General features: G+C 46.2%; 1 protein-coding gene across 3 annotated transcripts in view; it reads right to left on the reverse strand.

The window, feature by feature from the left end:
- Positions 1–21,442, reverse strand: part of LOC144755745 (interferon regulatory factor 9-like) — a 301,449-nt gene that overhangs the window by 96,432 nt on the left and 183,575 nt on the right. For all 3 annotated transcript variants that reach the window (XM_078644954.1, XM_078644955.1, XM_078644953.1), the window contains one exon: positions 10,763–10,831. In XM_078644954.1, coding sequence (XP_078501080.1) covers positions 10,763–10,831 — 69 coding nt within the window. The remainder of the gene's footprint in view (positions 1–10,762; positions 10,832–21,442) is intronic.

The following is a 21,442-nucleotide window of genomic DNA, read 5'->3' on the forward strand; positions in this document are numbered from 1 at the left end:
CAAGGCATATTTACAAGGAGCTATACTTAAGAAAATTCAACAAACTACTCACAAGTCTTAATCTCAAGTCGCTATTCACAAGCAACTACAAGCCATTCACAAGGCGTTACACACATGGATGTAACAAACTATTCACAAGTCTTAAGCACAAAGCGCAATTCACAAATAAACCAACTAGTTACTCACAAGGCACTTTCGCAGTCCAGAAGGGACTTGTCTAGATACAAGGAAATGAACTCTTCAGATGTTGTTGGCTTTAATTCTACATACTCTAAAGGGTACAGGTGGTGGCGTTCTCTACCTACTGGGTCTTTCTGAGGTGGTCACTTTAGCTAGTTCTTCTGACAGGACGTGATTCTTTTTCTTTGGCTTTTTTTTTCTGCTAGTTTATTTCTCTCTACTTTGTTGAATTCTTTCTCTGATCACCTATGTGACTCTTTGCGCCATAACTCAATGGCATCTTTCTGAGAGGGTCTTGACTTTCTTTTTCAAATGGCGTTTAGCCCATGCTTATTATACATAAAATGACCAGGTGTGTCTCTAGGCCGTATTTTAACTGTCTATTCTAGTATACCCTTTCTGGTCCCTATCTGACGTAATCTTGAAAACAGAAACCAATACATTGGAAACATAATACACAAAAATAGACTGAAACAATCAACAATCATTCACACTACACAATTTAAACACTGAAACAGATACAGATACAACCTAAACTGATACAGAGAGTTAAACATGTACTTGAAAAACAGTTTGTGCACTGAAAATACAGTACAACCATACCGGTCTCAAAAAAGAGACACGTCTTTACCGGGCCCACCTTTTACCGTGGGCCCGTCTTGACCGTTCTCATTTAAAATGAGCCCGTCTTGAAACTTGATACATTTCCCACAGTGGTACTCACCGGGAAAGCAGAACTTGAAACTTTAAGGCCTCGGAAACTTGACTTGACTACGCTTGCGCCTTGGAACAGGTGGACCTCTGGAGACCTCGGACCTTGCTCTCTCACGGGCTGGGCCTCTGGTTGAGACGACCCGCGTTCCTCACCGCCTCACATGGATGCCAGGTCGCAGTCCGTCCTCCTCCGTGGGCCTGAGGGAGTGGCAGGAAGTCCTGCTGGTGCGCTTTGAAGTCCGTCACGGCTGTAGAAGGGGGCAAAGACTAGACCCACAACTCCGGCGAGTGGGGAAAGGGATATGTTCCTATTCGGGCGCCAAATTATGTGGTAAATAAAATATTACCCTGGCTGAATTTCTAGGCATTAACAATTAGCATGCATCAAGTGAGAAGCAGAGTCCGTGGTATCTGAGTTAAAATGGGCTTTATTCCAATAACTCGAGTCAAAGGGAGAATATGTTCCATCACCACAGAGGTTCAGGAAGAGTCTTCTAACATTATATTATATACTTTTCACTCCTTGTACATAGGAGCAGGCGCAAGACAGAAAATGAGATAAGAACATGTGGGTGTGCATGAGGGTGTGTACTTTGATGAGTCATAGGTAGGTGATAGGTAGGTGTCATAGGTGGGTGGTACACAGAGGAGGAGTTGGCATGACCAGCTCGAACTGTGCCCTAATTGTGCAACTTTGAGCATGACGTGCAATTGACGTGTAACTGGGTTGAGGCTGACTTTCAACCTAGCAGAGAGATCTCTTATGTCAAGGCGACCAGCACATCTAGTACAACTGATATCTAGAGTCAGGGGATGTATTATCTGAAGCAAAGGTTGTTCGTCACTAAAAGACAGAGAGGGCATATTTATTCGTTGCATGAGCTTTCTATGGGTGCAAGCACTGTGATTTACTTAAATGGAGACAGAATGGCTAGGCCTATCTCCCTCGGACGGGTTCTGTGTACTTTTCCTCTGATAACTGTTATTCATAATACTGTCTTGGCCTCTTGCTGGGCTTCTCTCGGCTGAGCTAGAAGTATGCGAGGTCAGAGGGACGTAACTGCAGCTTCAGTGTGTCAGGAGTCATGAAACACCCTTATTTCAGAAAAGTGGCTCGGGCTGCGCCACAAAATGGGTTCATTACATATTTATTTAAAAGTGCACAATGCAATGCAAATACACGGGCCTTATGCTAACTTAATGTTTGGGAGACTTTGATGACTGGCATTTCTAATGCAGGACATGATTGCAGAGGCCTAGTGATTCAGGCCACTACGGGAAATATGCATGGGTGACATGCACATGACATGTAACATAGGGTATATGTAGTGGACATATTTGGTCATATTTGGTCAGGCAAAATATCATTTTCCTCAGTAGGTAAATTTAGCCACAACACCCTCCACTGGCTTCCAATCATGACTAGGATCACATCCTTAACTATAAAGCCATTCACAAAAACAGCTCTCCCTACCTTGAAGATCTGCTTTTCATCTCTAGTGTCTTTAGACTTTTCAGAGGCAGAAATTCCATGAAGCGTAATGTTTCAAAAATCAGGGATTAAAAAAAAAAAATCCACCTACACTCACCATAGGGAGCAATAGAGGGGCCAAAAAGCAGGCTGTCGAGCTGATATATTCTCAAAACACCAACCACCTTCAAAAGAGTGGTGTGCAAAACAGCCAAAGACTCATAATGCGAGGAACCAAATTCTGTTCCCAAGCCCAGCCAAAAGGTTTGGAAGAGGACGGTCAACTACACATGGCAAAGCCAGAAAGGTGGCACCTGAAAGGAATAATTGAAACATCCCTTTCTGAAAGAAAAGGGACCAAATACCCAGTAAAAAGAGTGACAACTGACACAAACAATACAATGCCCCTACATAGTCGAAAGCTAGGGAGAGCAGGCTATCCGGAAACAATTCTAAAAGCCTCAAGCAAACAAAGCAGAAAAGGAGGAGTTACTCACAGATAAATTGCACAAGGTGTCTGATTACCCAGAAGCCCTTTCCCTGGCACAAAGGGGCAGCATAAGCATTGGAAGCAGTGCGCTGATGACCCTTAATACTCTCCAACACAGTGAGGTCACTCGTATTAAACTGAAACAAACTCTCCTTCCCTCTCACTCTTCTCCCTTATAACCTCCCATCCTTTCCAGTTTTTAAGATACTCTTCTGAGAGGAGGAGCTACGCGTGCATCCGTGATGGCCGCGTGAGCCCAGGGCTCCCGAGACCCTCGCCACCTACCGCACTTATCCTGAATATTATCCTGCCAACGTCGATGGGCTTTTGAAGACGCAACCCAGCTGACATACTAGCTGTTTTCAGAAATCGATTTGGACTCCGGGACCCGGACATATGATATCTTGACCTTTCGTGGCCTATCTCATGGACTCCTCCGGGCCTCGAGTGGTCTAAGTGCCCTGGATGTAATTCAACAACAACGGCTTGCATTTTGCGAGTTGAGTTTCGGTTTCGTTTTTGGGTCTTCACCCTCTCGCATCTCTATCTTGTTTCAATAGCCTGAGTCGCACCCGGACCCTGGTTCTCGCTTTAAGCTCACGGCGGCGTGTGTGTGGTCAACGCCGTATGCCAACTAGCTTGCTTTTGGTGATATTGGTGGGAAACGCACGAACCATTTTCACCAGGTCCAGGACGCTTCTTGGGGGCTTACCGCCCGACATGGCGGGCAAACCCGACAGAGAGAAACGCAAAACCAAGACCCCTCTCTGAGGGGGTGCTATTCAAATGAACGTCATGGACCGCTACACCCAGCCTAAGGTGTCACCCGGAGGGGCGAGTAGGAATCGGGGTGAAGTGACCGAAGACCCCGCCATGTTGGCTGATCTCACACTGCAAGACGTCATGGGCGCCATCACTGGTATGAAAACTTCTATGGATCAACAATACGAGTCCATTGCGCTCAAGCTCGACACAGTGGCCATTGACGTCAATATTATCAGAATGGATTTATCAAAGACCAACGAAAAGGTAAAATCCTTAGACTTAAAGACTTCCAGCCTCACTGCGGATGTTTCCGACCTACAAACGGAGGTGCGTAATCTCCGGTCCTCTAATGACCTCTTCAACCGTAGACTGGAGGATTTTGAAAGCCGGGCGAGACGCAATAACGTGCGCATCGTTGGTGTTCCGGAAAATTCCACAGCTTCTTCCACGGATCTCCTTGTAGAAGACCTCATCCTCACACATCTTGCTCCTAAAGGCCTAAGCAAATATTTCTGCCGTGGAACGTGCACATAGAGTTCTGGGTGGTCAGCCGAAAACTGGTGCTCCACCACGCCCGATTATTGCTAGAATCTTCTACTTCAGGGATAGAGACGCTATCCTCCAGGCATCGCGTACGGGTGGCCCGGTAAAGTTTGAGAATACCACTGTGAGCTTCTACCCGGACTACACACAATCTGTTCAGAAACAGCGGATGGAGTTCCAAGGAGTGAAGCGGAGACTCCGGGACATTGGACTGAAATATGCGATGCTTTTCCCGACCCGACTGCGGATTGAATATGAGGACCGGACATTTTTCTTTGATCGCCCGGATAGAGTGAGTGACTGGCTTGATTCCTTGCCTGAGCGACAAGATCACACAGAACATTCCGGCGGAGCTGAGGGTGGCCAACCTGAGCAAGAATGAGTGGAAGCTCCCGGATTTTGTTTACGATATGTCACTGTGGTTTGACGTCTCCTGTATTTATAAGACTTATGTGTGCATCTAGAGGTGGCGGGGGGATGGGACTCTTTCCTCCTCTGGGTTTCTTCTTGTAGATTAGTTCTCTGTTAGGGCGACAGGCACACTGCAAGTTGGGGTGGCTTTTGAGTCTAACGCAGGGGTGCAGGGTGGGGGGCGTTTGTTTCTTGGGATCGTGGGGGGAGGGTGGGGAGTGTTTGGAGTGTGTTTTTGGTTCTTTTCAAGGCAACGTATTGATTTACTATTTGATTTGGGTGCTGCGCTGCGGATGGAGAGGGATCCGCTACCGTTTCAGGTGTGGGGGGTAGGGGGTTGAGACTTCTATGTTGGAATGTTAATGGATTGGGGGATAGGATAAAACGGGGTGTGGTGTTGCAATATTTGAAACGTTTCTCCCCTGACGTAGTGTTATTGCAGGAAACACATCTGATTGGGAACACTTGTCATGCTATGAATAGGCGGGGATACCGCCTTGCTGTCCACGCTGGTTTCACCTCCGGTTCCAGGGGGGTGGGCATTTATTTATTTATTTATTTGCAATCTTATACCGCGCTGGGAATCGACTCCCGAAGGAGTATCTCCGCGCCCTTGGCATCATTTTAAGCAAAGCAGGTTCTTTCATGTGTCCTATTTCCTAATATAGATAACCTAATATTCTTGTTCCTAGCATAACCTAGCATTCTTGTTCGGAACTCCCTTCCCCTCGAGGTTGACAAGGTTATGTGTGACGACAGAGGGCGTTATGCTGCTCTCACTGGTAGGTGGGAGGGGAAGACCATCACGCTACTATCGGTATACGTCCACCCTGGTTTGCAGTCCTCGACCTTAGCTGATTTGGGGAGGGTGGTCCTGGGACTTCCTGACTGTACGTTGATCGTGGGCGGAGACTTTAATTCTGTTATCTCTGGGGTAGAGGACCGCCATCCCCCCGAGATCTTGCACGGTCCCAATCATGATTGAGTGGATTTCTGGAAACGCTGGGCTTGATTGATTGTTGGAGGGTGATGCACCCGGGTTGGACACAGTTTACCTTCCACTCGGGTGCCCATGGTAGCCTGTCCAGGTTGGACTATGTTTTGATGCCGGCAGCACAGGCCTCATTGATTAAGGAGATCAGACATTTAGCTAGGGGGATTTCGGACCACTCTCCCGTATGGCTTCATATGGACACTAATTCGGGCACTGGTGGTCGAGTGGCTCCGATTAACCCCTGGTATCTCCACAACCCTAAGACCCGTGCTGAACTTATTAAATCTCTTGATCGCTACTTTCTTGAGAATGAGGGATCGGTACCTTCTTCTGTTTCATTGTGGGAAGCGTTTAAGGCGGTCCTTCGTGGACATGCCTTATCGTTGATTGCTGGTGCTAAAAAGAGCAGAAATGAGGCAGTGGTCCGCCTTGAGGCTGACATTACTGATCTGGAAGGAGAGTTGGAGTTGGGGGTCACCCGAGATAAACTTCATGTCCTTAGTCTCAAACAGTCTGTTTATAGGGCCCTGGTGACGGACGCCGCTAAACTCATGAGTAGGGTGCGTCAGGGGCGGCTGTATGATGTGGGAGATAAGGCTGGGAAATTGATTGCTTGGTTGGATAGAAAGGAAAGAGCGAGTCGTATGGTTCCGATGATTGAGAGGCCCGATTGAATGCGCGTGACTGACCCAGTTGAGATAGTGGAGTGCTTCGCTGATCATTTTCGGGAGGTTTATTCTCCAGTGTCTGATAGGCCCGAAGAAGACTCTCACCAGTTGTTGATGGATATTTTGCTGCCGTGCCTATCGGACTCAGATAGGGAGTTGCTGGATGCGCCACTTTCAGTGGATGAGATAGCTCTTGCCGTACGCTCTCTTCGATCGGGGAAGGCTATGGGTCCTAATGGTCTCCCTATTGAGTTATATAAGTTGTGTCCAGATAGGATTGCACCATATCTCCGCGATATGTTCTTGGAATCGAGGGATACTGGCTCCCTTCCTTACGATCAACGTCTTGCATCGATTGTAGTGATTCACAAAGAGGGGAAGCCACGGGCTTGTTGTGCGTCCTACAGACCTATATCGCTTCTTAATGCGGAGCCAAAGATCCTCGCTAAGGTACTAGCAAACCGTCTTATCAATGTGATTAGTGACTTGATTCACCCTGACCAGTCCGGATTAATCCCCCGCCGCAATACTGCACTGAATTTGAGACGCTTACACGGCGCTCTCGCGAGAGCCCCATATCTTCGGGAGTCGGCCATCTTGGTCTCCCTTGACGCCACGATGGCTTTTGACACTGTGGAATGGTCGTATTTGTGGGCCGCTCTTGCGAAATTCGGCTTTGGTCCTGGCTTTATTGACTGGGTGAAACTTCTCTATGAGGCACCGTTGGCGCAGGTTGTGGTCAATGGTCGGGTATCCAGTCCCTTTGCTTTGGGAAGGGGTACTCGACAAGGATGTCCGTTGTCTCCACTTCTCTTTGGTCTTGCCCTAGAGCCGCTGGCTGCATGGTTGCGCTGGGAACCATCGATGAAAGGTATACGATGGACCCCTGAATTTGAGGATCGCATATCGCTTTATGCGGATGATATTCTGTTGTACCTCACTTCACCCCAAAAGTCGTTAAACGTGCTGTTTGATGTGCTGACTTCATTCGGACGCAATTCTGGCCTCGTGATTAACTGGTCCAAGTCCTGTATATACGTGCTCGCAGGTGGCGCCCCCTGCATTGCCGCGTGGTTGTCCCATACAGATTACGCAAGCGGGCTTCAAATATTTGGGAATTTTTATCACTTTGGACCCCGTGGCCATGTATGATCGTAATTTACTCCCTCCGCTACAACGATTGCGTTCTGACGTGGTGGGCTGGCTCGGCCTTCCTTTGTCCCCCCTTGGGCGAGCGACCCTTTTCAAGATGATGTCCCTACCGCGGTGTTTGTACGCGCTCCAGAACACGTTTGACGTAATTCCGGCAAAATACTTCCGGGAAGTGGAGAGTTTACAAAGACAGCTGATTTGGGATGGGCGTTCCCGTATCGTCCTTCCAAGCTTACGCTTCCCTGGTATGACGGCGGTATTGTTCTTCCCGATATCAGGCGCTACTACTGGGCCTCTCAACTGAGTGCAATCAATCACGGTATGTATGGTCCGGGTTTAGATTCCGCATTTGAGATGGATGGGTGGCTGTTGCCGGGTGGGAATTATATTAGGGCGCTATATTCCAGATCGACGATCCAAACGCTTACTGGACCTACCAAGATCGCAGTGCAGTTGTGGTATAGTGCGAATGCGGCAATGGGGTGGAGCGATAGACTCACTCAAGCGACCCCTCTGTATGATTCTTGCAAGTTGGAGAGTTTGTGGAAGACAAAAGGCTTTGAGAAATGGGATGTGATTGGTATCAGTAGAGTAAGCGATCTTTGGATTAAGGATAGGATTAAGACTTTCGAGGTCTTGAAGGCGGAATATGACTTGAGTGATCGGGATTTTTTTTGTTATTTGCAGATTCGTCATGCGTTGGGCTCTGTTTTCCCCATTGGGACTGTTATTCCAGAATCTTCCCCTTTGGAGGATCGAATACTTGACGGATATGTGCCCGATAGCACGATCTCTCTGATCTATAAAAAATAAATTAATGATCGATCGGACCTGTTAACGCATTTAAGAGAGGTCTGAACCAGAGACGGTTTAAGAGAAGAATGCTGTCTTCTCTTATGGGGCGGGTCAAGTCGGGCTCCAGGTCTGATCCGTGCCCACCCGAAGTGTTCAAACTGGCACTCCCTGGTATAGAGGAAGATGTGCTGAGCCTCCTAAACCTATCTTTACAGGTAGGACAAGTGCCTCTTTCCTTCAAAGAAGCCCGGCTGATCCCCCTGCTGAAAAAAACGGGGGCGGACGTGAAATGTCTGAAAAATTTCAGACCAATCTCCCAGCTACCATTCCTGGCGAAAGTGCTGGAGCAACACGTTCTCACTACTCTGTCGGAGCACCTGGAAAGTAACGTCCTGTTAGAGCCGAATCAGGCAGGCTTTCGTGCGAATCATAGCACGGAGGTTGTCATGCTGTCGATTGTAGATGAACTGAGGAACAGAGCAGACAAGAAAACTCAGGGTGCCCTGGTGCTGTTGGACCTCTCCGCGGCATTTGACACCGTGTGTCATAAACAACTATTGTCGCGATTGAGGGAGTTCGGCATTCAGGGCACAGCACTTGCATGGTTCACATCCTTTCTTCAAGGGAGGATGCAGAGAGTGCAACTTGGTGACCTGTTTTCCACCGCAACATCGATCACCTGCGGAGTACCGCAAGGGTCTGCTCTGTCACCCCTTCTGTTCAATATCTACCTACAGCCTCTGATTCTAATGCTCAACCAAATGGACTGCCAGGTGTATAACTATGCGGATGACACCCAAATCATCATCCAACTGGATGAAGGCCAGGATGCCTTCGCAAGACTGCAAAACATTCTGAGAAGCACAGCCAACTGGATGTCCAGGAATTCCCTAAAGATCAATCCAGATAAGACCGAGGTGTTGCCTATTACCATCGCTGGCAACCCATGGAATGATCAATTTTGGCCTAGGGAGCTGGGTATGCCCCCGGAATCGGCGGCAGTGGTCAAAAGCCTGGGCATCCATGTGGACGGTAAATTGTCCATGAAAAAACAAGTTACGGCTGTAGTCGGCACCTGTGTCGGCCTTCTCCGACAACTCAGGAAAGTCGACTCGTTGCTATCCTTCTCCACCTTGAGGAGTGCGGTCTCTGCTATGATTCTAGCCAGGCTGGATTATGGCAATTCGTTGTATATAGGATTACCGCAAAGACTCCTTAATAAAATGCAGGTTGTCATGTATGACGCTGCTAGACTCATCTTTAAAAAGCCGAGGAACACGGATTCATCCCCCTCTTGCGTGAACTACACCGGCTGCCAGTCAAGCAAAGGCTAATGTTCAAGGGGCTGTGCATAGTCCATAAAGCCCTTTATGGTAGGGCACCAAGCTACATGAAATCACGCCTGACTCTCTACAGGCCGGGTAGGGCGTTAAGATCTGCAGAAGCTACCCTCCTTGTTCAACCACGCTGTAGACTGGCTACTGTGGGAGGTCGTGCTTTCTCTTACACACTCCCAGCTCTCTGGAATAAATTGCCACTGGAACTGTGGAAAGAAACCAAGCTGCTGCCCTTACGAAATAAATTAAAAACTGTGCTCTTTCAGCAAGCGTGGGGTTGCCCCTGATTCGTGACCAGCTGTATCTTTCTGAACCGCCATGCGGACCCTGACAAAGCGCTTAGAGACCCCTGGGTTATAATGCGCTATATAAATCAAATAAATAAATAAATAAATAGATGAGGACTGGCAGTCCGCGATTTTCTCACCCAAGGAGGTCGCGATACCGGCCTGTCTTCGACTAGTTCAGCTTAAGATCTTGCACCGGGTTTATGTGACTGGCCCGCGCCTGATTCGAATGGGTTATTCTGTTGATGGGTTATGCATCCGTGGTTGTGGTCAACTTGCCACTTTCCTTCACATAATTTGGGAATGCCCGGAGGTGGCTGCATTTTGGAATGGAGTGCATGCGGTCATGAAAGAGGTTACGGGTGTCGAGATAAAGCCGGAAGCTAGGCAGTGTTTGCTGAATGTATGGGAACCGAATGACTATGATGTGGCTCAGACGCGATGGGCGACCCTGGCCAATATGATTGCCAAACGAGACATCGCACAGTTGTGGGGCGCTCACCGCCCGCCGACGGTCTCGGTTTCGAAGGAGAACATGGATTGGTGTATGTTTCGAGAGAAGACGGTATATGTGGCGCATGGTAGGCCCACAAAATGGGGTAACATTTGGAGTCAATGGAACTCCTACAGAGGAGATATATGCACGCCACCCCTCCCTGATGTCGCCGACATCCCACACTCTTCCTGATCCAACATTCCATGATAACTTCTAATATTCATGTTTTAAAATATTGGGTCCCTTCCCCCGATTGTGCCCCCCACTCTGATTCTCGTTAATTGACTTGCATTACGATGTAATTGCCTTTTCCTTCCCGCTCGGAAACGCACCTGTATTGTATTGCTCTTTTGCCTTGATTGTCTGTTTTCTTTATATATAATAAAAAGAGTTTAAAAAAAAAATAAAAAGATACTCTTCTGGGGGTGTAGGCTTTTACCAGTGAAATGGATTTCTTACCTTCTTCCAGCACAAGCGTCGTGTCTGCAGCCTCAGTTGCCACCAAGTTCAGGGTGATCTCCAGCTGACCTACAGAAAAGATAGAAAAGTGACATTAACTCATAGTTTCACAGAAATGTAAAGTGCTCCTTCCAGTGCACCAAGGCCTTCTGTTGCCCTGGGAGTGAGATTAGCAGATGACTTCTTCAACAGGCACGGATTGGCCTGACCAGGCCTTTTCTCAATGGGCTGGCCGGGTGGGTCCTGGGTTTACTGCTGTTGGGGGCAGTATTATTGCTGGGGACTGGTCGCATTTCTTGCCTATAGAATAAATGTTTTTTAAAGTGTGTCGGTCAGACCATGCTCTCTTCAAAGACATTTGATTTTGCATTTGGATGGTTCCGGTCTACTGCAAGGTCGCCACGAGCAGCACAGACCTTCAGGGATTTGGGTGAGGGGTCTGCTGTTGCTTGGCTCAGAGCAAACAGGAGACACAAAACAAGCATTTGCAATGCAACAGGTCTCGCATTTACGAGAGTTTGAGCTATTGACATTGTTAATAACAACGCCTTTCATTTATGTTTTGGTTTTTGAAACATAAATAAAGCGCATTGTCATTTACAATGCCAATAGCTTAACCTCGTGTAAATGCGAGACCTGTTGCATTGCAAATGCTTGCTTTTTTTAGCAGTTTTACACTGGGGAATTACATGGCCCCTTCAGACACCTTTCTTGGACTTCCTGCACTAGAAGTCCTCCTGTGTGGTTGCCTAAGGTGCTCTTCAGGCCACATATCAGTGTCCTCCTAGAGGCTCATCAGTACTTTCTTATTTAGATTTCGTTCTAAATGCAGCATAGGAACCATAACCCCCCCAAGTTCTGGGTGACACCTTATGCATTATAGACAAAGGAAACATATGCATATTTGTTTAATAGAACTTGTTGGTAACAGCAGACAGTTCCCCACCAGGCCTGTCTCGCTTCCTTTCCTTCAGAATGAGGAAGAAAAGATAAATTCTGAAATTATTTTTTCCTATATCCTATCACGAGCACAACTGTAAGGAATATGCTACTTACCAGTATGCATCTGTTCTTGGCATGTAGGGCTGCTGACATTCATATCTGTGCATAGATCGCCGCCTAGTGTTGGGTCCGGATGATTGCACATTGTTGTCCTGGAAGAGTCTTCGAAGTATGACGAGATAGGTGGCTCCTCCCGTGGACTACAGTGCGCATGGGCATCCTCTCCATCCTCAGATTGTTTTTCGCCATTGTGGCAGAGATGGAGTATGGTACAGTAAGAGATGTCCATGCAAGAATGTAAGAAAGTAATAATGAATGCTACAGCTGTGACAGGCACCGGGGAGGAGGTTGGGCGATATGAATGTCAGCAGCCCGACATACCAAGAACAGATGCATACTGGTAAGTAGCATATTCCGTTCGAGGCATGTCGGCTGCTGAATTCATATCTGTGCATAGAAGGTATAGCAGTCTCTCCTTTAGCGGTGGCTACCTGTGCCAGCTGCAACAGTCTGAAAAAGAGTTTTTAGAACAGCCTGTCCTACAGCCGCTTGCTGTTTGGAATGTACATCTACACAATAGTGTTTTGTGAAAGTATGTCTGGTAGACCATGTGGCTGCTCTACATATTTCCTCTAGAGGAATGTTTCATAGGAAAGCCATGGATGCCCCTAGTTTGCGTGTAGAATGCGCTCTTGGGGGAACTGTTAAAGTGTGTTTTGCTTTTAGATAACATATTTGGATGCACTTAACTATCCATCTGGCTAACCCAGATTTTGAAATGGGGTTGCCTTTGTGTTGTGGTGAGAAGGCAACAAACAACTGTTTAGTCTTTCGAAAATCCTTAGTTCTATCAATGTAGTATAGAAGTGCTCTCTTGATATCTAGTGTGTGTAGAGCCCTTTCAGGTACGGACTGTGGATTTGGAAAGAACACTGGCAGTTCTATTGTCTGATTGATATGAAAATGGGATACCACCTTGGGCAGGAATTTAGGGTTTGTTCTAAGAACTACCCTATTTGCATGTATTTGGATGAATGGCTCTTGAATAGTTAGGGCTTGTAGCTCGCTAACTCTTCTAAGTGAAGTCATTGCTACTAGAAATGCCACCTTCCATGTTAAAAATTGTAATTCACATGAATGCAATGGTTCAAATGGTGGTCCCATTAGTCTGGTTAAAACGATGTTTAGGTTCAAGACAGGTGAAGGTGGGTGTTTTGGGGGGATTATTCTTTTGAGTCCCTCCATGAATGCCTTAATTGCAGGTACTCTGAATAGCGAAAGATGCTGTCTGTTCTCAAGATAAGCTGCAATGGCAGCTAAGTGTATTCTTATAGATGAATAAGCTAGATTGCAACGATGTAGGTGCAAAAGATAGCAAATGATATTTTGCGTTGAAGCATTTGGTGGGTTTATGTCATTGTTATTGCAGTAAATGACAAAACGCTTCCACTTTGCAGAGTAACAAGCTCTGGTTGTAGGTTTTCTTGCCTCCTTGATAATGTTCATACAGTCAGGAGGTAAGTTTAGGTACCCAAACTCTAAGACTTCAGGAGACAGATAGCAAGGTTCAGTTGTTGCGGATCTGGGTGCTGTATGTCTCCATGGCTCTGAGTGAGTAGAGTGGGTGTTAGCTGCAGTCTTTGATGAGGCACCACGGAAAGTTCTAGGAACGTTGTGTACCATGGTTGCCTCGCCCATGTTGGAGCAACCAGGATTAGTGTCAGTGAATGCTGGCGTAGTTTGCGTGCCACTAGCGGTATTAACGGTGCTGGGGGAAAAGCGTACGCAAATCTGCCTGACCGGTTCATCCATATCGCATTGCCCTGCGACTGCGGATGTAGAAACCTGTGGTTTCCCTTGTGGCGAACAGGTCTATCTCTGGTTGTCCCCACTGTTGGAAGTATGGTTGGAGCACTGTGGGATGAATCTCCCACTCGTGCAGCTGTTGGCTGTGTCTGCTGAGCAGATCCGCTACTTGGGTGTCTTTGCCTGGGAGGTGTTCCGCCATGAGAAAAATGTTTCCTTGGATGGCCCACTTCCACATGCTTTGTGCTAGATGTGATAGCTGTGGAGAGTGTGTTCCTCCCTGTTTCTGTATGTAGTAAATTGCTGTCATGTTGTCCGTCCGGATCAACACAGCTTTGTTGCATAAATGTACCTTGAACGCTTTCATTGACAGAAAAATTGCCATAATTTGTAGCAAGTTGATGTGCATTTTCTTTTGTTGTGCTGTCCATAGGCCCTGCACTGTGTACTGAAGGACAAGGGCTCCCCATCCTATCAGGGATGCGTCCGTCATCTACACTATTTGTGGTACAGGCTCTTGGAACAGTCGTACCTTGCAAAGGTTTTGTGGATTCCACCAATGCAGAGAGTTGTATGCACGACTGGTCACCAACACTAGGTCTTTCAATTGTCCTTGAGCCTGGTTCCACTGCCGTGCTAAGCACTCCTGTAGCGGACGCATGTGTAGTCTGGAGTGAGGGACTATGAAGATGCATGAAGCCATCATGCCAATGAGTTGCATAAACACTCGGGCAGAGAGCGAGTGTTGGGGCTTGAACGTTTGGATTAGTAGCTGCATACTGTTTATTCTTGCAGCGTTTGGGTATGCTTTTGCTGTTAGAGTATTTATTGTTGCTCCCAGGTACTGCTGTACATGGGATGGCTGAAGGAGAGATTTTTGGTAGTTCAACGTGAAGCCTAGGCTGTGCAGAAGGTGAATTGGTTTTGACATGTGGCTGGCACACTGCTGGGCTGACTTTCCTTGTATTAGCCAGTCGTCCAGGTACGGATAGACATGAATATGTTGTCTTCTTAAATGTGCAGCCACTGTCGCTAGGCATTTTATGAACACTCTTGGAGCTGTTGTTACACCAAATGGAAGGACTTTGAATTGGTAATGTTGATTTAGCAGCGTGAACCTGACATACTTCCTGTGAGCAGGATGTATCGGGATATAGAAATATGCGTCTTTGAGGTCCAAGGTTGCGAGGAAGTCTCCTTGCTGCAACAGTGGTAACACTTGTTGTAGAGTGAGCATATGAAAATGCTCCGATAAGATGTAATGATTTAGGGGCCTGAGGTCCAATATTGGTCTGAGAGACCCGTCCTTTTTGGGGATGAGGAAGTATAGTGAATATACCCCTGTACCTTGATGTTCCAATGGTATTAGTTCTATGGCCCCTTTTTGCAGCATGCGGATGACTTCTTGTTGCAATAAGTTGAGGTGTTCTACAGACATAGGACAGTGTTTTGGTGGTATGTTGGGTGGTGTGGAGGTTAGCTCTAGGCAATATCCATCCCGGATAATTTGCCTTACCCACTTGTCTGTAGTGATGTTTTGCCAGACTGGTAGGAACTGTTGTAATCGTCCCCCGACCGGTGTTATATGGTCTGGGGGTAGCGCTAAGGAGTCACTGTTTTGTGTTGGTAGAGGATCTGGTGGTGTTATTCCCTCGTCCTCTGCCCTTGTTGTTATTGCCGCGGTATCCACCTCTATTGTTTTTATTGTAGGTGGTTTGTGTGTTTCCCTTGTAGTTTGTGGTCTGCTGTGATGAGCTACCTCTTGCAGCACCCCTGTAATGTGAGCGACGAAAGGATCCTCTATGTTGTTGTGACTGTAGGGCTCCCATAGACTTAGCTGTCTCAGTGTCTTTTTTCATTTTGTCCAGGATTGTATCTACCCCTGGACCAAATAAGTAGTCAGGATTGACTGGCTGGTTTAACAAAGTGGACTGGACTTCATTTTTAAAACCAGAAATGCGTAGCCACGCATGTCTCCTGATCATAACACTGGTGTTAACAGACCTGGCCGCCGTGTCTGCTACATCTAAGGCACATTTAATGGAGGCGTTAGTGATTAGCTTTCCCTCCTGTACTAGTTGTTCAGCCTGTTCTTTGTAAGGGTCAGGTAAATGCTGGAGAAGTGTTTCTAAGGTGTCATAGTGTGCCCTGTCATACCTAGCTAAAAGGGCTTGCGTGTTAGGTATTCTCCATATGTTAGCTGCTTGTGCGGCTACCCTTTTCCTTGATGCCTCAAAGATCTTTGATTCTTTGTCAGGAGGTGTAGCTTCTCCAGTTGTTTGAGAGTTTGCACGTTTACGTGCATTTGCTACCACTAAAGAATCCAAAGGCAGTTGTCCCTTAATATATGTGGGTTCTAGTGGCGCTGGCCTGTATTTTCTTTATATTCTTGGGTTAATGACCCGTGCCCTAGTGGTATCCTTAAATATGTCTCCTGCATGTTTAAGTACCCCTTTTAACATAGGTAGTGTCTTAACAGTTCTTTCTGATGTGGCAAAAGTGTCAAAGAGGAAATCCTCCTCCACAGGGTCTGCATGCATGTCCACATTGTGATGGAGGGCTGCCCTTTCGATTAGTGAATTAAAAGCAGCTGTGTCCTCTGTAGGAGAAGGCCTAGCAGGGTATGCAGATGTATCAGGAATGGGTTGAGACTCACCGGGATGTACTGGGTCAACCCATAGTTGAGTGTGACTGTCTTGGTCAGTGTCTACTGGGTAGTTGTATTCCTGATCATATTCCTCATCCACCTCTTCATCTGAGTGTGTGGGTGTATATGAGTATCGGTTAGGCACAGTTGGCTAAATAGGCTCAAATAGAATAGGTGAAGTAGAACAGTCCCTTTTCTTTTTGAGTGGTATAGTGTAAGTCTCTTTCTCAGTCTCTGGTCTGATCTTCCTTTTGTAGAGAGTGAGTTTCCCAGAGTTAGGGTCAATGTAAAGTTTTGACTGTTCCACTGATTCAGGGTCTGGATGTAAGACTTCCTGTTCAGCAGTTCTGGGTGTTTTTGCCAATGTCTTTTGTTTGGTTTGTTTTGGTTCGATGCCGCTTTTTGGGTCGACCGCCTTTGTTTTTGAGGAAGGTGGTAGGCCAAACTTAATCGGTCCAATGTCCTTTTGTGGTACTACAGTTTGTTTCGGTAGTGCCTGTTTCTTCGGAGCCGAAGTTTTTCCCGTTTCGACAGTCGTTTTCGTTTCGATTATGGGCTTGTGTCCTTGTGTCGATTTTGGAACCTGTGGTTTCGGATCGACGCCCTTTGGTTTTGGTTCCATGGCCTTTTTCGGGTCGATTTTCTTCGGCTCGATTGCTTTCTTTTGCATAGGCATTGGTTTGTTGCCTTTTTGTTTGGGGTCGACAACCTTCTTTGGATCGAGTCCCTTTTTTGTGTTAGCGACTGTCGACGCCGATGTTTTCGGTTCGACGACCTTTTGTCTTGGAGTAGATATAGAGGCGCTGCTTTTCGGCTCACCGACCCTTGTGTTTGACTCAGATGGTTCGACATAGTTTGGCCAGAAGACCGTATTGTCGATGAGTTTCTTCGGTCTCGACTCCGATGGATCGACGTAGTGTGGTCCGAAGACCGTGTAGTCGATTAGTTTCGGTTTCGTTTTTGGTTCCCCAACTTTTGGTTTCGATATTACCAATTTCGGAGTACGTTGATCCGATGGCTCTTTTGTAATATTCTTAGCCGCGCTGTATTGCGGGGCTATAGAATGTGTTTCGAGATCTTGGCTAAGGCCTTGTGGCGATGCCTCGACCTGAGCCTGTGGAACCATGGAGGTATAGGTATGGGGCGCCGTACTCACGGTTGGCCCCGTTTCATCACTGGAGTCGTCCTCTACGGCTCCGATCCCTTTTTCGTCGTCCCCTACCTCGACGATGTCTTCTTCGTCGTTGACGTAGTAGTCGGAGTCATGCTCCAAATCTTGATCCGACTGTTGTTCATATTCTTCGGCTTCGACGAGATCTTCTTCGTCGTCGAAGATATTTTCCGGCTCTGGCGCTGGTTTCTGCATGGTTAGCCTAGCAGCCCGTCGAGTCCGAAGTGTCTTTTTGGAACGAAATTGGGCACAGGCTAGGCAGTCGGATTCATTATGTTCAGGAGATAAACACTTGTTACATACAGGGTGTTTATCGATATGTGGGTATTTTGAGTTACAAAGAGGGCATCTTTTAAATGGGCTCCGTTCCATCAACGACTGGTCGCGTGGCGCCGAGAAGGCCCGCGGCCCGATTCGACGTCCCAAGTTGAATAAAGTTTGTAAAGAAGCTGTTGGTACCGATTCGAGACAATACCGACGATACCGAAGGCCATTTGGCCTTTAGAAGGTGTAGTTTCGATTCCGAACTTCGAGTAAAGGAAAGTACATCCGAACCCAATGGCGGAAAAAAACAATCTGAGGATGGAGAGGATGCCCATGCGCACTGTAGTCCACGGGAGGAGCCACCTATCTCGTCATACTTCGAAGACTCTTCCAGGACAACAATGTGCAATCATCCGGACCCAACACTAGGCGGCGATCTATGCACAGATATGAATTCAGCAGCCCACATGCCTCCAACATATTTGTTCTTAAAGTATTCAGTTAGCTCTCCCAGACTGCCACCAAGCTGCAATGTGCAGAGAGGTACACCCTCATCCATTGTTCCGTTCGAGCTTTACAGGGAACTGTTGCGTGGTGTTATACAATGTCCCATTTGGACCCATTTATTTATTTATTTATTTATTTAGAGTTTTGTATAGCGCGAACAAGACCCTTGGGTATCAGAGCGCTTCACATTACATGAGGTAGTTCTAATCAGTATCGTAGTAGCAACTTTCACAACATTAGGAGGTAGGTATATATATGGCACATAAAATATAAGAGCAAATTTCTACAGGAATATAGATTATATCAACATAAGTACGAACCATGACTTAATACATAGCACAATATAAAGTGTAACTGAATCCGACGATCCTGAATGTTTATTTTCTGAGTCTGTTTCAATTCCTGCCAATGCGCATGCCTTCTGTCTTCCTATATTCTGACTATGGAAGGAATTTACTCATTAGGAAGATCTTAGTTTCCCTCTTAAAGGATATAGTGTTTTCAATCTTTCTAATGTTAGAAGGAAGTGAATTCCAGATTCTAGGTGCTGCTCCTGAGAAAGCTCTGTCGTAAGTTTTCTTCTTCCGGAAGATGGCAGGTCTCAACATAAGCTCCTTTGTGCTCCTGGCTGGTCTGTTCCCTCCAGATAGTTTAATTTTCTGAGCAAGGTAGTTGGGTGTCTTGTGGTGGAGTGCCTTATGAGTTATGCATGCTATTTTTAGCTGGATTCTGGCTTCGTATGGCAACCAATTTAATGCCTTCAAGTGTGGCGAAATGTGGTCAAATTTCCTTGATCCAGTTATTAGTCTTGCCGCCGCATTGAGACATGCCTTCAGGGGTGCTGTTGAAATTTTTGGAAGCCCCGCTAGCGTCGTACATCCATATTCAATCCTCGCGATAACAAGAGCCTGAACTGCCAGTTTGAGGTCTGCTTTGGATATGAATGGTTTCACTTTTCTGATGTAGTTCAGATGGTAGCGGGCGCTTTTTGCCATTGTGTTGATATGGGATTTCATGTTTAACTTCTCATCTAGTGTGATTCCTAGTGATTTCGCTGAGCCCACTAGGGTAGGGGTGCAATTTAATGCTGTAATCATGTTGGTCCATTCCTTCACTTGTGTGTGTATCTTCGGTGGGGATATTAGCAAGAATTCCGTTTTTTGTGTGTTTAGTTTTAGATGGTTGTCAGCTAGCCATCGTAGTGTCAATTTTAATGTCTCATTCATTCTCGAGATATCTTCCCTGGATGTGATCTTGATATATATCTGGGTATCATCCGCGTACATGTGGTAGGATATTTTCGACTTTCTGAGGATTTCAGTGAGTGGTTCGATGTAAAGGTTGAACAGTGATGGCGATAATGTAGAGCCTTGTGGAACTCCAATTGAATTAGGGCATGTTGGTGAGAGTGATTGGTTGACCAGGAATCTTTGCGTTCTATTCTGCAGGAATGATTCAAACCATTTAAGCACATTTCCAGCCATTCCCATCCTGTCATGGAGTCGTTTCAGTAATTTTTCATGATTTACCGTGTCGAATGCTGATGATAGGTCCAGAAGGATAAGTAGACATGTTTGATTATGGTCCAGTGCCTGTAGTGCATCATCAACAATATGCAGGATCGCTGTTTCTGTGCTATGTCCTGACCTGAATCCTGATTGGCAGTCGTCTAGTAGCGAGAAATTAGCTATGTGTTGATTTAGTTGCTTTTGTACGCATTTCTCTATGAGTTTGGCAAGTATAGGGATGTTGGTCACTGGGCGAAAGTTGTTTGGATCTGCTGGGTCCGCTGTCGGTTTCTTGATGATAGGGACGACTTGACCTGTTTTTAGGCAGTCTGGAAGGATCCCTTGTGATAGAGAGGCGTTTATTATTTTCGTCCAGATGGGAATCACAATGTGGTTTATTTCTCTGACACATTTAGATGGTAGTGGATCATTATAGTGATTGTTAGGTTTGATGTCAGATAGTGTTCTGGCTATGTTATTCTGATCCAGTAGTTTGAAGTTCTCCCATTGTGCCTTGTTTTTAGTCCTCTCAATGGTGTTTTCTACGGTGATAATGGGATTCTGTCTGTACGTATTGCCAATGTTGTCAGCTTCTTTCCTGAGCTCTCTTTCCAACTTGCTTGCCTTTTCTGTGAAGAATGTTGAGAATTCTTCACAGCTTATTTGCGTTTTTGTGGTTTCTTGGCTGGTTTTAGCTAATTTATTGGATTGTTGTTTTAGAATCTCGAATAATTTCCGCGGTCTGTTTTTGGCGTTATCTAGTTCAGATCTGATAAATTCTTTTTTGGAGTTTAGTACCTTTTTGTTATATTCGCTTCTTATTCTTCTGAGTGCTTTCAGTTCAGGTGATGATGGTTGTTGTCTCCATTTCCTTTCCGCTAGTCTTAGTTTCCTCCTTTCTTCATTAAGTGTTTCATTGAACCATGGGTTTTTTGTCTTCTCTGTGACTCTTTTCATTTTTAGTGGCATCGTAGTGTTGACTATATTCGTTACTGTTTTAGTGTAATGGTCAGTAAGTTCCTCTACGCTCTGCAAGTTGTTTGGTGGGATCAATTTCTTCTCACAGCTTTCCACTAATAAGGCCATATTCGGATCTTTCATGTCTCGCATCCATTTCTTATGTCTGGTGGGTTGTAAGGTCTTGTTCCGTTTCAGATTGTTTATCAGGAAGGTTATGGCATGGTGATCTGACCAGTCGCATGGCTCAATTGATATGATTGAGGTATTGTTAGTTTTTGATATTATCCAGTCTATCGTGCCTCCTTTTTCGTGTGTTGGCTCTGTGCATGCTTGGTTAAGATTTAACTCTGTTAGAAGTTCTTTCAGAGCGTTGACCTGTTTGTCGTCTTTATCATCCCAGTGTAAGTTAAAGTCCCCCAGGACAATGTTATTAGTTTCTGAGTTGTCTTCGCTGGTGATGATTTCCATTAACTTGTCTATGAAGGAAGTGTTATTACCTGGAGGGTGGTAGAGTGCATGAAGATTGCATTTTTGATTATCCTCTGATCTTATCCTGAGATTTAGGTGTTCGCAGGATTCAAGTGGTTCTGATGGAATTAGTTTTACTTCTATTTCAGATCTGTAAATGCAGGCGACCCCCCCTCCTAACTTTTTTGGCCTATCGAGTCTCACAATCCTATACTGTGGGGGAACTAGTAGGTCCATATATGGAGATGAGGATTCTGATAGCCACGTTTCCGTCAGAATTGACACATCAATTTCTTTGTTCATGATAAGGTCAGCAATATCTGATGCGTGTTTTGCTGCCGATCTAC

This window comes from Lissotriton helveticus, chromosome 5_1 (genome assembly GCF_964261635.1).
Source record: "Lissotriton helveticus chromosome 5_1, aLisHel1.1, whole genome shotgun sequence".
Lineage (NCBI taxonomy): Eukaryota > Metazoa > Chordata > Amphibia > Caudata > Salamandridae > Lissotriton > Lissotriton helveticus.